The following is a 16,393-nucleotide window of genomic DNA, read 5'->3' on the forward strand; positions in this document are numbered from 1 at the left end:
GGACTTAACAGGGTTTCTAGTCAGTAAAGTATTGCCATTATTTTTAGAAAGAATCATTTAATTAATTGGGGAGGGGGTTCACACGGTCATTCGCCTTTCTCATCCAGCCATTTATAATAATCCCGAGGGAACTTTTTGATTTTCTGGTATAAAAAGTAGCTGTCTTTCCGTTCATCTTTAACTATATAAAAATGAGGTTGATCCGTCTCTCCCATCGTGTTGTCATGATTGAAGGATAAACCAACAAACAAACACATTTTCTTATATTTTATAATAATGAATAGAGATGGGTAGTGATTCTGTTATTATATTTTTCCAGGTAGATATTCGTAGTGTGTATAGATACTTACTCTAAAATCGTAAATAGAAGGGATGTACTTTAAGCTCGGAGTTTTTTCTATTTTGAGAGTCTCGAGATTTTCAAGCCCCTTGGTAGGAAGGTAAGTTACAGCCGTGTTGCTAAGGTCTCTGAAAATGTTAAGTAATCATTATTTAGGTACTCGGTTCTTTGAAATAGCAACCCTGAGTTGGGAAGTTTGCGGTGTGATATATCCCAGAGCTTCGGAGAGTACCGAAAGCCAATGATCCTGATCTCTCCCCGATCGTGTCGGATTGCCGTACCATCAGACTAGGGGAGTGGGGGGAATAGAGTGTACCTGTGCTTGCGCACTTGTGCACTATATTATTCTGCAAATTTGGGTAATCCTATTGAGATAAGCTGTTGTGTTCAAGTCGATTAGGATAGTGGGGTAGCTATTATTTGCTTGGTTTGCATTTTATATAATACTTTGATTTAATTATTATGAAAGCATCAATGGTAAGTACTTACAACTGTCGCAACAATAGATTTCCAGCAAACGCTAGGTCATCTAGTCTTCTCAGTTTTGTGTTACCTTTGAAACTTCTGAAAAAAAAAATCGATCGTTAGATACCAATTAATTAATAAAATGAGCAATAAAAATAGATCTAAGTATAATTAAATTAGATGCTCAGACAAAAAAAAAAACAAAAATTAACACACAAAAATCTTCTTGATTCTTTCTCATGCAATAAAATGAATACAAAATAACATTATCACTAGGATTATTGTTGGTACAGTTAAACTTACAGTTTTGATATTTGCGAGTTTTTGAACGCATGTGCAGGCACCTCTTCTATCAGATTATAGTTCAATGACCTGCAATGAGATAATCTACATTATTTAATGATAAAAACCTCCGATGATGTAAAGTTTTGCTCGATACCGCTGAGATAAAAACATTAAACCTATAGTTCGCGAAAGGTCTACGTGGCAATCGGGGTATGAGGCGGGGGGACGCCCTGCAAGTCTCCCGCGCTATTCCGCAATAGGTAAGCGCGGGGGCTGTGCGAGTGTGCGGCGTATTCCCGCCAAGATTGCCATCTCAACCTGTCGCGTACTATACCTACTTACATACAAAAAACACATAAATAAACATACATAGAAATAATGGTTATCTCCTTTAATAGTTACCTACATACGTGAAACAAATACATTAATTATGTTTGTGCATATCGTTTGCACGCTATTTGCATCGACCACAGAGCTACAATACAAATATTTCCGCGGCTCGCGTCTCGCGGGACTGCATTGTGCACTCATTTATTTGCATTTCCATTTTTTCCATCATTATTATGATTTATTTGCGAATGTTAGAGTCTATATCATATTCTTAATTTAAGCTTTTATTTCTTTTAAGCGTTAGTTTCAATTTCTTTTATTTATTCAAAAATTCAGCATTTTGTATTTTTGAAAAATAATTTCAAATACATAATAATATAGTTCGCACTTGGAATTGACGTCGCGCTAGTTCGCGCATATACGCGACGGCTAAGCTCGCTGACGAAACGCTTGTGTGTCCGGGCTCTAAATTAAATTAAAAGATAAAATAGTAAAAACATAACTTAAAGAAAAGAAAATAGGATGTGGTATGTACCTAGTGACTTACACTTGATCGGCGCGAATTCGCAGCGCATGCGATGGAATGCGACGAATGTTGTTAAATTCCAGGTCCCTGGAAAAGATATATTATATGTTTCATCATATAAGTATTATACTAATTAACAATGAATTCTATTAAATAAACTTAAACCTTAATTATAAACTAAACAAAAATAAATTATTAAAATTAAAATTAAAATAAATTGAATCTAAAACCTCATCGAGACCACCGCAGCGAGGCATTGTACCCAAGATGCTGGCAGCATTGGCCCTTTGGATGGTCAATCTAATTCTTTGTCCAAGATAGCTGCCAGCTCTTGGGTCCCCGGTTGAAAAGAGCTCGAGTCCCCGGACCCCGCGCCCCAAGTTCTCCACAAATATATTTTTTTCAACTGATTTTTTAAAATAAATATGACTCGCTGATCCACACCGGTTTCTCGGGTGGGATTTTTGAAAATCCTTTCTCAGTGGAATGCAAAATCTTAAGTTTACACTCATACAGCGAGCGGTTTGTCCTTCAATCACATCGGAACGGATCTACGTGATTTTTGTACGGATAGCTAATAGCTACAGTTAAAGACCTAGCTTGTTATAGCGATGAAGGAAAACATCGCGAGAAAACCTGCATGCCAGACAGTTGTCCATAAAATATTTTCTCAAAGGTGTGTAATGCCTGCCAATTTGACCGCATTACAACGTGGCGTGTCGCTTCGCATTAAAATATTGTCTGTCGCGACGCGCAGCAACATCCTACTGCGTACGGGCCTTACGAAATGGTTGAACTGCCGCTGCGCAGCGCCGCTGTGATGCGGTCGGGCCTAGGCTAAACTCTTCTCATTCTAAAAGGAATCCCGTGTTTAGTAGTGGGCCGGTGATGGATCATGATGATGCAACATGTAAACTCACACGGCTTGTAGATACTGTTGGGATTTGTGCGCGTCGCCGTTGTCATGAACGTGGCTTAAATTCGGCACTTCTATCAGCCCTGATGTTGTGATCATTCTGAAAATGCACCCATGAATATTGAACCTGTTATACAAGGTCTAACCAGAACGCTAGCAAAAACCTATACACAATCCAATGCCAGTAATCATTTGCTTTATAAAGATAAGGCAGGAAGTTTTAGTGATTTAGTATTTTTCAAACTCGCAATGTATAGCGTGCAAAACTCGGGTCAATACCCCTACGAGTATGACGCGGCATTGACTCTGACCTCCAAGCACTACGAGTGGCCTATTTACAGAAAAACAATTTTACTATAATATTTCAGCGTTTATTAAGACGATCGCAGTCGGGTTTTAGTTTTCAACTTTATCTTGTTAAATAAAACTTTGAAGAAGATTAGAAATCACAAAAATACATACGTACAAGGTGCGCAGTTCAGGCAGAGCCGGAAGCGGCGCTATCTTGTGCAACAGAGGTGCTTGGGTTATACTCCTGAAAAGAAGATCAATATTCAATATATTGTATTTCCATATAGGTATGAATCAAAGGCAAAATACCTGTTTATCAAAGAAAAATCCTATGTCCGCGGACATGATAAGAATTCTAACGATAAATAAGTACAGGGTTATCGTTAGAATTTTACATCATCCCGAGTGATACTGGCTATAATTTTTTTTTTAATTCAATATGTCGTGCAGGTGCAATAAGCAGGGTAATCGTGTTTTTTTCATATTTTTATTAAATACTTAAAGGCTTGTTTTCTCTTATCGCTGCGACGACACTTTTTCAAGGGTCTTAATTTGGATTCTAAACAGAAAAATAAAGATGCACTTACAATGATCTAAGGAAAGGCATTTTTGTCAGATCTTCCACAGCGATATGCTCTAATTTTGTTGCGTTCACAACTAACCTGTGGAAAACAAACAAAATTTTTGATAAATCCATATCCATATTTCCATAGTACTATTAGAAAATGCGAAAGTGTGTCTGTCTGACTGTCTGCTGGCTTTTCACGGCCCATCCGTTCAACCAATGTTGACGTTTAGGACATACATACAATTTGATAACTTGCATCAGCATTAGTTAATGGAATACTAACAAATGCTCCACTTGGTGGAGTCGGTAGCCGCGCGCACTGATGACTCGCGCGTTCAGCCGCGTTATGTTCGTGTTGAGAAATTCCACCGTACCAGTCTTTGCCTCCTGCTCGCAGCTTGACTCCACTGAAACAATATAACATAATAACCATAAGAATACATAATAAATGCCTAGTGATTAAGACGTCAGCCTCCTAGTCTGAGGGTCGGAGGTTCCTAGGTTAGAGAGATATCTTCTAACTTTTTGGAGTTATATGCGTTTTAAGAAATTAAAGTATCTATCACTTGCTTAACAACTTAAGGAAACCTAGACCCTTGAAAGTTCTTCATATAGTTTTCAAAGGCGTGCGAAGTCTGCCAATTCGCACTTGGTCAGCGTGTTAGTCTATTGCCAAGCCCTTCTCATTCTTTTTTTAAACTACATGGGCTTGCACTTGACTGCAATCATACCAAGCAGGATATGATGCAGCCTAAGTGAAGCGTGTTTGCGCAGAAAATTCTGAGAGGAGACCTGTGCTCAGTAGTGAGCTGATGATGGATTGATGATGATGATGATGAATCCGAAAGTGAATCTGTCTGCTAGCTTTTCATGGCTTCAGCTTGCGTCTCGTAGACGGAGAAACCGACTAAGTGATCGACGTACAACTCTACTATCGCGCTGGGTCCAAGTTTTCGAAGTACATTTCCGCCCGTAGCAATGTCGTAGCTAGTGGGCTACGAATGGTGCTACAACCATTTTAGTCATTTATCGAACGGCGAAAAATGTTTTTCGAAAAATCGTCATACAAAACTGAAAACTCTTCGATCGTCAATTTTTTTCGTTCATTTCGTTAGAATCAACATTCCCACTCGAGGCTATAGTCTTGAGAGTCATGGCCAAGGTTACCAAACGGTAGACTCAATAGAGTCTGTGAATGCCTAATTAAATGAACAATATTTTATTTTATTTTATTACAGTTGAATACTGTTTATGTATAAATATTTGTTTTACAATTTATTGCCGTAGTAAAAATCTGGAACTTCAAAGAGTGGCATTGAGACGAAGAAAATGCGTCTTAACTCATATTTTGATTATGATTTATTATAATAGCATCTACGTACATCTAACTTCTTATCAGTGTTCCGGTAACAATATTTTCTTATACCTTGTGTTTATTTTATAATATTTAAAAAAAACGTTTATTTCAAGTAAATACCTGTACCGGTCTGCTTAATTGTCTGCCTGTTAAGAGACTATGTCATACAAAGAACAAAGGTAGCTTGTTTCACATTTCCAATAATTGTGTTGTTTTAGAGATACACGCAATCAAAGATTTACATACAAATCTTTGAGCCGTGTAATTTTGAAAATACATATTTTACGGAAATCTGACTAGCCACGTTATGTAAGTTTCTAGAACCTTCTAGAAACTTCCCCGAGTTTGATTGTTACTTACTTCTCTTAATGACAACACTACCACCGATTCTGAAAGCAGATTATGCTGCAAAAAAACTTTGAAGATACACTTTTTAATATAAATATTGAGCAAACGAGAAGGCGACCACACCTGAATAATTAATAGCCGGCGCCCATGAACATGTGGAGCACCAAAGGAACTACTGATGCATTGAAAAAGCCGGTTTTTCAGGAATTTATTGATCCGCCTTTTGAATAAGCTCAACATATTTCTAATCCAATGCGTTAGTTTATACTTTTTAAAGCGGAAATTCAATAAAATGTTCTTTGGGAATCACTCACCTTTATACTTTTCATTCGCAAATTAAATACCCATTTCCTCTGCACTAAGATAAATAGACATATTTAAAAAGTTGTTCTAAATAATAAACATCCGCAGATTCAGTTCGCAGAAAACTAATATTTATGTATTTACCTACTATATTCTAACCATGTTAATGAACTAGAAAATATTTTAAAACTCCCAATGACTCGATAACTGCTCTTATAATATGTATTACACGGTGTTTAATTAAGATATAGGTAATAGGTATAAGGACTGGAATTAGTCAATCAGAACTACAAGTTCAGTTTTCATACATATTATTTAATAAATTCAATGATTGGATCAAAGACTTCAACCATTCAGCTAGGCAAATCTCATACAATTGAATTTTAAAAAGTGAAGACGAATTCGTACGCTTGTGTGTGTGTGTGTGTGTGTGTGTGTGTGTGTGTGTGTGTGTGTGTGTGTGTGTGTGTGTGTGTGTGTGTGTGTGTGTTTGTGTGTGTGTATGTGTGTGTGTGTGTGTGTGTGTGTGTGTGTGTGTGTGTGTGTGTGTGTGCGACATAGTAGTATCACAGACTACTTACACAGATAGTAAAGTAAGTAGTCTATTATAGTAGTACAGCGCGGGGTTTACGCTGCTTTTGACAACTACAAGTCTTAGTGTGCTTCAAAAACTGGCAGGATTGGATTGGATATTACCTTCGCCCATTTTCTGTTTCAGGTATATTACAGTTTTCAATGTACCCAGCTTCAATGCTCAAAACAAATAGGAATGTACCTATATATTTAACCAAAAGTCGTGACAACGCCATAGCGTGTTTAGTGTTGACATGCCGTTTAGCGTGGCATCGCGTGAGTTTTTCATTAGGTAGATATACATATATTTGACATCGCCATCATAATGTTATGTTTGGCAGCCTCTCTGGCGCAGTGATAAGCGATGTGGTCTTATTATGGGAGTTTCCTAACTGGTGTGGTACTAGCCCGAAGTTGGAAGTTGGCGGTGTGTCGCCCCCGTACCTCGGAAAGCTCGGAAAGCTGTTGGTCCTGCGCCTAATCTCTCTCCGGTCGTGTCAGATTACCGTCTCATCGGGCGGTGAGAGTGAGGGAATGGAGAGTGCACCTGTGTTCGCTCACACACGCACTATAATATCTCTCGCGCATTGGAGATTGACATTCGGTCGAGAGGACATTGATAAAAAATGAATTGGTTAAAATATTGCATTTTCATTCTAACCAATTCATAATCCTAGTCCTATCTAAATGAGTAGGTATAATGTAATATAATAATAGCAGCAAAATTTTCTTTGATGTGTTTTCAGAGTTTCATTGACTTTTGGCAACAAAGGTAAAAACAAAGTGCGCTTGGCTTGATTATTATTATTATCAGTTTGATGGACAGAGATAGAAAGATGAAAAGATATATTTTTTTTAATACACAAATATGCCTATTCCTTACTGAATGCGTCCACGAAATACGTTTGAATATTAAACAAATCTTTCTTAAAAATATAAAAAAATCTTTTTTATATTTTTCTGAACGTTTTTTGCAAGATTTCAAACCACCAAAAGTGGTGGCAGTGCTTGCTTGGGAGCTTGGCTTTATTGCTTGGTTGGGGAGGTAAGCGGTGCTTAGCTTGTAACTGCATGTTTGACCATACAGATTTTTTCTGTTGACGGATTATAGCAAAATAATTTTAACTGTTTCTTGCTAAATACCTATCACTTGCTTTAACGATGAAGAAAAACATCGTTACCAAACCTTCATACCTAAAAGTTCGTTAATGTTCTCATTGGTGTGTGAAGTATGCAAATTGCCAATCCGCACTTGGCAAGCGTGAGGGATTCTCATTATGAGAGGAGATCCGTGCCGAGGAGGGCCGGCTTCTACAATCATCATCATTCGTCATCTATTATGATGTTGATGAACGTAGAATCATGTATGGCCGGTGCAGTCTTTACCTATATTATATTTAAATCGTTCACTATCCACATTACGTGATCTTCGAACATTTCACTGTCTTTGAAGATAATGTTTAGTCGTACAGGTGTACCTAAGTGCAAAAAAGCGTTAAGGCTAAGTAATTGAGTCGTGCAACTTTCTTCCACTTTAACATGACACTTAATTTCTTAGAAAACAATTAAGAAAATTAAAAACACGATAGCTTGTCCTCTATCGAAGGAAGGTTAATAAGTTTTATATTGAAGTACTACAACAATCAGAACAATGATCGGGCACGTGCACGTGGTTGATTGTTGATGTTAGCCTCTTTACGCACTGCATCCGATCCGAAGTAATCGTAGCCGTAGCTATATTATAAGGGGTTTCGTACTAGATCCAAAAAATGCTTACCAAAGCGGAGAATATCTCCGATTCGAATTCACATACCGAATTTACCTCAATATTAGTTTGTGGTGTGTTCGATCAGAATCCAAACAATCTTACGGACGGCCCTGTCGGTCTTAAGAATACGCATGCAGCCTACAAGTCAGTGACGGCCTTAGGGTTGCAAGCAGGGGAACCGTCCAGGCCCTACAACCCAATTAGAAAAAGTTATTAAAAGATTAATAAAGATTAAAGAATGTAGGTACGTATTTGAATCTCGTGCCTTACGCTGTGCATTACAAAGCCCAGAACGCGTGAGAGCAAGCGTGAATGCACTATAGCACTATGTTTTTTTTTTTTTTTTTTTTTTCTTTTTTTTTTTGGTGGGGTTTTAGTCTAAGGAGACTATGTCACCCCCGTAGGTTCTACAATTAACAATTGTAATGCGTACATAAAACATAACAATCAAAAAAAAAAAAAAACACAAATCATATATATATTACAACAATATTAACACATTTTAAGAAGCGACCGCACGTCCCTGGCCAGCGGGGCAGCTAATATGGTATTGCACATACCCACGCTGTAGTTGTTTTTAAGGACGCGCGGCCGCTTCGACCCGTTCCGTGCACATTCCATCAAAAGGTGAAAAACGTCGTCCACTTGTGTGTTTCCACATTCAATACAATTTTGTGTGGACGACCTTTTCACCATAAATTTGAATTTATTTGATGGGATGTGCCCGGACCGAAGTCTTAACAGAGTTATAATCTCTGCCCTTTTAAACTTGGACTCTGCGAACCATGGACATCGAGGGAGCTGACACACTATTGTTTTATACCATATGCCTTTAACCCGAGACCTTTCGTCAAAATATTCTTGCCATTCTACTACACATTCCTGTTTAAATTTTATCAAAATTTCATTTGGTAGTGGTATACAGTTATAGGGTATACCATCGCTGATGGCGCGTTTGGCTGCCGTGTCTGCTTCCTCGTTGCCCATGATTCCTACGTGGGAGGGTAACCATTGAATTATGACAGTTTTATTATTGTTGTTAATTTTGCATATGGAGTCTAAGATGTCATAGGCTATCGGGTATCCTCGAATATTCGAGGTTAGCCGAGCCAAATGTAGAAGGGCGCTCTTTGAGTCTGATAAAATCACAAACTTATCACCCTCAAGTGACAATATATAAGACAGGCATTCAGATATTGCAATCAGCTCAGTGTGCATAATATTGATATTCGATTCAATTTTGAATTTCATGCTGATTTCTGCCTGAGGGTCAAAGATCGCCGCTCCTGAACCTGCCACATCTTTAGAGCCATCAGTATATAATTTATAAAATGAATTATATCTATCGTAAAGAAGTTTTTCACAATAATTGATCATGTTCAATCTATTAAATTTTCTTTTGGGCCTATTTAATCCCTCTATAGTCGTAGTGATAATCTTTGACAAATCGAAACTACCAATCCATGTAGGGAGACAATGAATTTGAAGTTTTTTAGTGGATTTGATAGAATGTTGTTTTAACTTTTCATGGACTATGATTAGCAACGGTAGTTTTTTGTTTCTCCAATATACATTATTACACATGTCATTAAGTGACTTTAAAACTTCTATAGTGATGTTATCTTCAAAAGATCTAGACTTCAGCCAGAACTTACCCGCCAAATATTTTCGGCGGATAGGTAAAGGCTGAAGACATAATTCACTCTGCATGACATGGATTGGTGTGGACTTGATGAAGCCTCCAATGACTCGCATAGCCTGATTCTGTACTTTTTCTAGTTTGCTCAAATGACTATTAATACTATTATCGTATAAAAAACTTCCATAATCAAGTCTACTTCGTATAACTGATATAAACAGCCGCCTAAGGTGTTTCGGATGAACCCCCCATTTACTGCCAGCTAAAACTTTGAAAATATTTAAGAATTTGAGCGTTTTATCTCTTGTCTCGTTTATATGTCTACCCCATTTTAAACTCCTGTCAAGCCACATTCCCAGATATTTGACACTGTCAACTTGTTGAATATCATGATCATGACTGACTAAATTTACATTAAGTTCAGATCTTCGCTTGCCTTTGCTAAAAATACACAGTTTTGTTTTTTTATGAGAGATGTTGAGGCCAAGTTCTTCTATAAATTTAGAAAAGTAATTTAACACTGATTGTATATTATTTATCGCTAGGTCAACATTCTTGTTAGAACTATAAATGACAAAATCGTCAGCATATTGAGAGATGTATACATTTTGTATGGATAGGCAAATTTTACTAGTAGCTAGGTTAAATAATAATGGGGACAGCGGGTCACCTTGTGCTAGTCCTAAAGCAGTAGTACGGCAAACTTTTAAGTCATTACTTAAATAAATATTCAATTCCCTTTCTCGTAAATATTCCCACAAGTATTTACATATAATTGAACCTACCCCGTGGTTATCTACTATATTCAACAAACTGGTTACATTAACATTATTATAAGCATTGTCAATATCAACAAAGCAACCTGCTGTAGAGATTCCCTTCGTAAAACCTATTTGAATGCGAGTTATCAATCTAACTAAATTGTCATAACTTGACCGAGATCTTCTAAATCCTATAGTCTCCTGAGAGAAATGATCATTTTTTTCTAAAAACCAATCTAATCTACGAGTAAGAATGGTATGCAGAATTTTGCAGACACAAGATATTAATGCAATAGGTCTAAAGCCAGCTGCTGATCTATTATCTCGACCAGGTTTCAGCACAGGAACAATTTTAACTTTTCTCCATTGTATTGGTACAAAACTTTGAGTCAAGAAGCGATTGTAAAGACTAACAAGTATCTTTTTCCCTGCGTCTGGTAAATTGAATATCATAGAATACGAGATTAAATCTACCCCCGGCGCTGTGTCTGAGCGTTTTAAACTGTTATATAATTCATGTGCCGAAATTGGTGACCTTAATTTAGGGTTATTAGATTTAAATATTGGCATGTCTGGAACTACAAAGTCTGGAGCCAAGGAGCATAATAAATTATTGGATGTCTCACTGTCAATGGTGGGCGTCATTGTTTTATATCCTTTGAACCACTTCATACGCATCCACATTTCGTTAGTGGTAGATACTTCATCTATACTATCACAAAAACATTGCCACGATTTAAATTTACCATTTCTAATCGCTCGTTGAGAAGACCTGATTTTTTCTTGTAGGTTACGTAAATTCTCTGGAGTTGGGTTTCTTCTGAATGTCGCTAAGGCCATTCTTCTCTGTGCTATTGACCGTGAGATAAGTGGTGTCCAATATGGTTTTGGCTTAAATTTTTCAGATCGTAATGGGTTCTCTGGGATCACACTGTAAGGAATAGCCACTTCCGCTGCCAAGTTTATAATATTTATAAAATCATCGTAAGCATTTTGATTATCTAAAGGAAGATGGAAATCAGCAAGTTTTTGTTCTATAGTATTTTTATAAGTTGTCCAATCAGCTTTTTTAAAATTTCTATACTTTTTGATGTGAGATGATTGATTTATTATGTCTAATTTCATTTTCACAATTAGGTGGTCACTTCCAAGATTTTCGCTAAGTACCTTCCAATTAAATTTGATTGCAATATCTTCCGATACGAATGATATATCGGGGGATGTTCTCTGGGTTGACCCGTTCACAAGCTTAATACGTGTATAATTTCCATCGTTAAGAGATACAAAGTTATCTTCTTCTTCTTCTCTCTGGGCTGGTTTCCGCACTTAAACGTTTCCGTCTGTTGTGCGTGCGTTGCCCCTCCCCGCCGAAGTCTATGTTCTACTGTCGAGTCAAATATCTGATTACCCCTAGTATCTGTTTTGCTTGACCAGTTACTATGGTGCCCATTAAAATCTCCTGCAATAATTGTTTTGTGTGTAAATTTTGAAAAAATTTCATCCCAATCTTGAAGAGTTGTATTGATCGACGGTGGGCAATATATGGACACTACATTCTCGACCTCTTCACAGTTAAAAATTTTGATAGCTAGTATTTCTATACTTGTATTAGAAATGGTACAATATTGTTGCTGAACTTTTAGTGACCTATGTGTCAAAATAGCTACTCCTCCAAAACCATCAGTGCGATCAGACCTAAAAATATTATAGCCGCTAATGTGGAGATATTTTTCTAAGTTAAGCCAAGTTTCACTTATAATAGCAACATGAATTTTTTCCTGATTTAGCAATAAATCGAATTCCGTCAGTTTGGGGTGAAGGCTTTGCGCGTTCCACTGGATCACATTTAAAGAATGCTTAGTGTTGCTAGGGGCCATTAAGGTTGAAGAACTTAAGACCCGGCCAATCTGCGAGATATTTTACAACCATAGATACAATCCCACTGTATAAAATCTTCCAGCAAGTTTTTATTTTTTCCTCCCATGTCAGATTTCTTTCAAGAATTTTCTCTTTCAATTTTTTGAGCAATGCTTTCCAAGTAATATCTTCTTTCTTCTCGGTTGTTTCCCCTTGATTAGAATGTTCCTCTTCCTGTTCACTTGTTTCCATTCTTTCACTTGTTTCAGACTCTTCATCCCAGTTAATGTCTTCAAAAACACTTCTTTGTTCTTTTTTCTTCTTCTTTTTTTCCTTTGAACCTGTTTTCTTGGTTGCTTCAGCATAAGATTTTTTTCCCGCAGAAGGGTCGGATTGACCTGATTCATCTTGATATTCTTTGTTAGGCTTCGGAAAGTCTTCTTCAGTAAATACAGGCTCCTGTTTTGGTGGGGGACTTGGAGGAACATATAAAGTGATCGCTTTTTTATATGAAACACCAAACTCAATCATCAGTTCTCGGATCCGTTTCTCTTTACACCGTATTGGACAAATTCTGGCCATGGCCATGTGTTTTCCTCCGCAATTGTTACATTTGAATGTGGTTTTCGTACAGTTTGGATGGTTATCTCCACATTTTGGGCAAACGATTTTATAAGAAGGACAGATTTTGGTAGAATGGCCGAATCTCCAGCAACGTGAGCACTGTGTCACAGGATACATGTATGGGGACACTTCTGCTATGGTATCAAAAATTTTAACGTGAGGCGGTAAACTGGATCCTTTGAAACATATTCTCATTTTTTCGCAAATTTCCCATTTTCCATCAGATCTATTTCTGCGTGTTAATCTTTTTATTCCAAGTATTTGAATGTTACAACTAAGACTTTCTAAAATTTCTTCATCCGTATACTCCAAATCTATGTCTTTTATTACTCCATATGTGTGTGTCATTTCCATAGTTTTATACATCTTATATCCCATTTCTTGAAATGTTTTTGAGTTAATAAACTCCTCTGCACTGTCCTCATTATTAAATTGTATTAGAACTTTGTATGAGTTTATATATTTGATCCGAGTCACATGCTGAATCTTCGCAGTTTGCAATAATTTTGCCAATTTGAACTGTTTTGGAAGTTGTTCAGAACCTGTCATGCATATTTCGTATCTGTCCTCTGGTATTGGTTCGCCTGCTTCGGCTCGAGCAAAACGTTTACCTTTCCTTCCCACAGTCGTCCACATTTCTTCTTTATCCCCCTCTCGATTTCTTTTGTACGGTCTTTTATCAGTATTGGTTCCTGTCATATCCACGTTCTCCTCTACGTTCATTGAACATCCTGCCGCACTCGACTCCAATGAACACTCCGATTCGTCGGACTCATCCGGGTCATTATTATTCATTGTCACCCTACTCACTATCAGGCACACTGTTCACCGCGCAAATACGCATGAGTGCAGCGACGCTGTGAAACCGGTTTAGCGATCGCACAATATACGCGTCCAGTTACATCAAGCGCCAGTGCGCGACTCACTATAGCACTATGTTATAACACTATATATACACAAGCACTATATTATAATTTGAAAACAGAGTTTTCTAGATCTGAATTTTCTTGGGTTCGGATCAGATGCAGTGCGTAAAGAGTTTTAGAATACAGTTTCAATAATAATGACTGAATGATTGTTATTATTATAGATCATTTATTTATTCCGATATTTTTGTAACATTTGTTTGTGTAGTTGATATTAATATGTCCATCATCATCATAAGCACTATAGCCCTTTGTGACCCCGTGGCTACCACAGCCGATGTTTCCAGATTGCGTGGACAGTATGGACACAAAATAATTTTTAGGGTTCCGTACCTCAAAAGGAAAAACGGAACCCTTATAGGATCACTTTGCTGTCTGTCTGTCTGTCTGTCAATCGTGTCTGTCAAGAAACCTATAGGGTACTTACTTCCCGTTGACCTAGAATCATGAAATTTGGCAGGTAGGTAGGTCTTATATGGTATAGTAAGATAACTATACCATGTGGGGTATCATATGAAAAGGTTTTACCTGTACATTCTAAAACAGATTTTTATTTATTTTTATGTTTAATAGTTTTTGATTTATGTGTGTCATATGTTGGAAAAATTACCCGAGTACGGAACCCTCAGTGCGCGAGTCTGACTCGCTCTTGGCCGGTTTTTTTTTTGGTGTTGCCTTAACACACCCTGAGGACTATAACAGTCCTAATTATTTCATTAACATTATTTCATTCGTATTCTGGAGCGAGAATAAGTACGTGGGCAACTAGGAGCTCCTACTTACACAAAATTTAAAGTCAGTCAACGGGCTATGGAACAGGCTATGTTGCTTATCTGAAGAATAATATCCACAACCAAAATCTGTAGGAAAACCTTTAGACAGCCCTGAGAATTAGCAAGCTGAAGTGTCAGTGGGCAGGTCATGTCTGTCGCAAAACCATTAGCCATCTTCCTTTTTTAAGCATAATTATCGTCAAACACATTAAAAAACCTTTAGCCCACTGGATTGACGACTTTAACTAGGATGGTAGCAAGTAGCCTGGGTGTGGGTGTAGAAGATTATAATATTACTAGAGGATGTCCGCGACTTCGTCCGCGTGGATTTAGGTTTTTGAAGATCCCGTGGGAACTGTTTGGTTTTCCGTGATAAAAAGTTATCTATATCAATAACATGGACGCAAGTTACCTCGGTACCTTTCATACAAATCGGTTGAGCGGATGGGTCTTTAGGAATCCCGTGGGAACTCTTTGATTTTCCGGGATAAAAAGTAGCCTATGTCCGTCCCCGGGATGTAAGCTAACTCTGTACCAAACATTAAAATCGGTTCAGCGGTTGAGCCGTGAAAACGTAGCAGACAGACAGAGAGACAGACAGACACACTTTCGCATTTATGATATTAGTATGGAAATATGGATGTGCGGTGATGCAAGCCTGAAGCTGATGCTCGAATTTAGGTATGTATGGATGGATTCGGGAATGCAGTGTGTTATTCTTTGTGTAGTTTATTCATAACTCAACGCTCATAAGAAATGTTTGTAAAAATAAACTAACTGAGTAATAACCACTTTCAAATCTCGTAATATTTTCAAATGCCAATATAGTACTCCTTGGATGCAATAAACAAAATGTTGAACGTTTATTTCAAGATTTAAAACTAATAACCAAAGTGGTTTGCGTAGGTATACAGTGTGACTGTCTGTTTATTTTGCGATAATTCACCGGGAGCTCGCTTGAAAAAATCCGCAGATAAAGGGCCTTTGCCTATGCAAGATGCCTATTCACTCTTAACTTTTGACTTGAAGGTATCCATATTAAAATTAGAGGGAAAAACTGATGCCGGATATGAATTCCATTATCCTAGCGGTACGAATCAGAAACAAGGAGGCAAATCGCTTCGTGCGTGTCCGTGGAATGTCAACTGCGTACCGACGGATGCAAACCTTGGCGATACCTAGCAATACAGTCTGTAGTAGAAAGCTGAAAGAGGAACCAGGTTAAAAAATTCTTGGGCACACTCTCCGAAATATTATATCCTGTAGAATGGAATATTATGTATTATGGTAAGTACCTAATTCTTAAAATAATCTCGTTCATCAATATACATATACAAACAGGTCTGCTGTCGGCCGTTGGTGGGTCAGCCAAAACACACAGTACAGAAATGTCGGCGAATATGAAAAGATGCATTAGGAGAGGAGTAGGTACACTGTTGACAGATGTGACCTAATTTATATCGCGGTGTACCGTTACTCTTATTGATTTAGGTCAAGAACCAAGTTTACAAGTTCTTGGCCGAGACCTAAAATTCTAATTTGTTTATAGCTTTGAGCTCTCTACCCAATCATTATTTTCACAGATTAATTGTATAGGTAGATTAAATAAGGTAGGTAAGTGATGTTAGTTACTAGACCCGCTATCACACTAATATTATAAAGGAGAAAGTTTGTATGTGTGTGTGTGTGTGCGTGTGTGTGTGTATGTTTGTTACTCCTTCACGCAAAAACTACTGGACGGAT

At 37.6% G+C, this 16,393-nt stretch overlaps 1 protein-coding gene across 2 annotated transcripts in view; it reads right to left on the reverse strand.

The window, feature by feature from the left end:
• Positions 1 to 16,393, reverse strand: part of LOC123872407 (lutropin-choriogonadotropic hormone receptor) — a 34,215-nt gene that overhangs the window by 4,142 nt on the left and 13,680 nt on the right. The window contains exons 2-9 of one of the 2 annotated variants that reach the window (XM_045916667.1): positions 4,005 to 4,128; positions 3,741 to 3,815; positions 3,329 to 3,397; positions 2,867 to 2,962; positions 1,968 to 2,033; positions 1,109 to 1,177; positions 830 to 904; positions 351 to 468 (exon numbers count right to left, since the gene is read on the reverse strand). In XM_045916667.1, coding sequence (XP_045772623.1) covers positions 351 to 468; positions 830 to 904; positions 1,109 to 1,177; positions 1,968 to 2,033; positions 2,867 to 2,962; positions 3,329 to 3,397; positions 3,741 to 3,815; positions 4,005 to 4,128 — 692 coding nt within the window. Of the gene's footprint in view, positions 1 to 350; positions 469 to 829; positions 905 to 1,108; positions 1,178 to 1,967; positions 2,034 to 2,866; positions 2,963 to 3,324; positions 3,398 to 3,740; positions 3,816 to 4,004; positions 4,129 to 16,393 lie in introns of those variants that run through there. The other variant, XM_045916668.1, reaches the window with a different exon arrangement.

Source organism: Maniola jurtina, chromosome 15, assembly GCF_905333055.1.
Source record: "Maniola jurtina chromosome 15, ilManJurt1.1, whole genome shotgun sequence".
Taxonomy (NCBI): Eukaryota; Metazoa; Arthropoda; class Insecta; order Lepidoptera; family Nymphalidae; genus Maniola; species Maniola jurtina.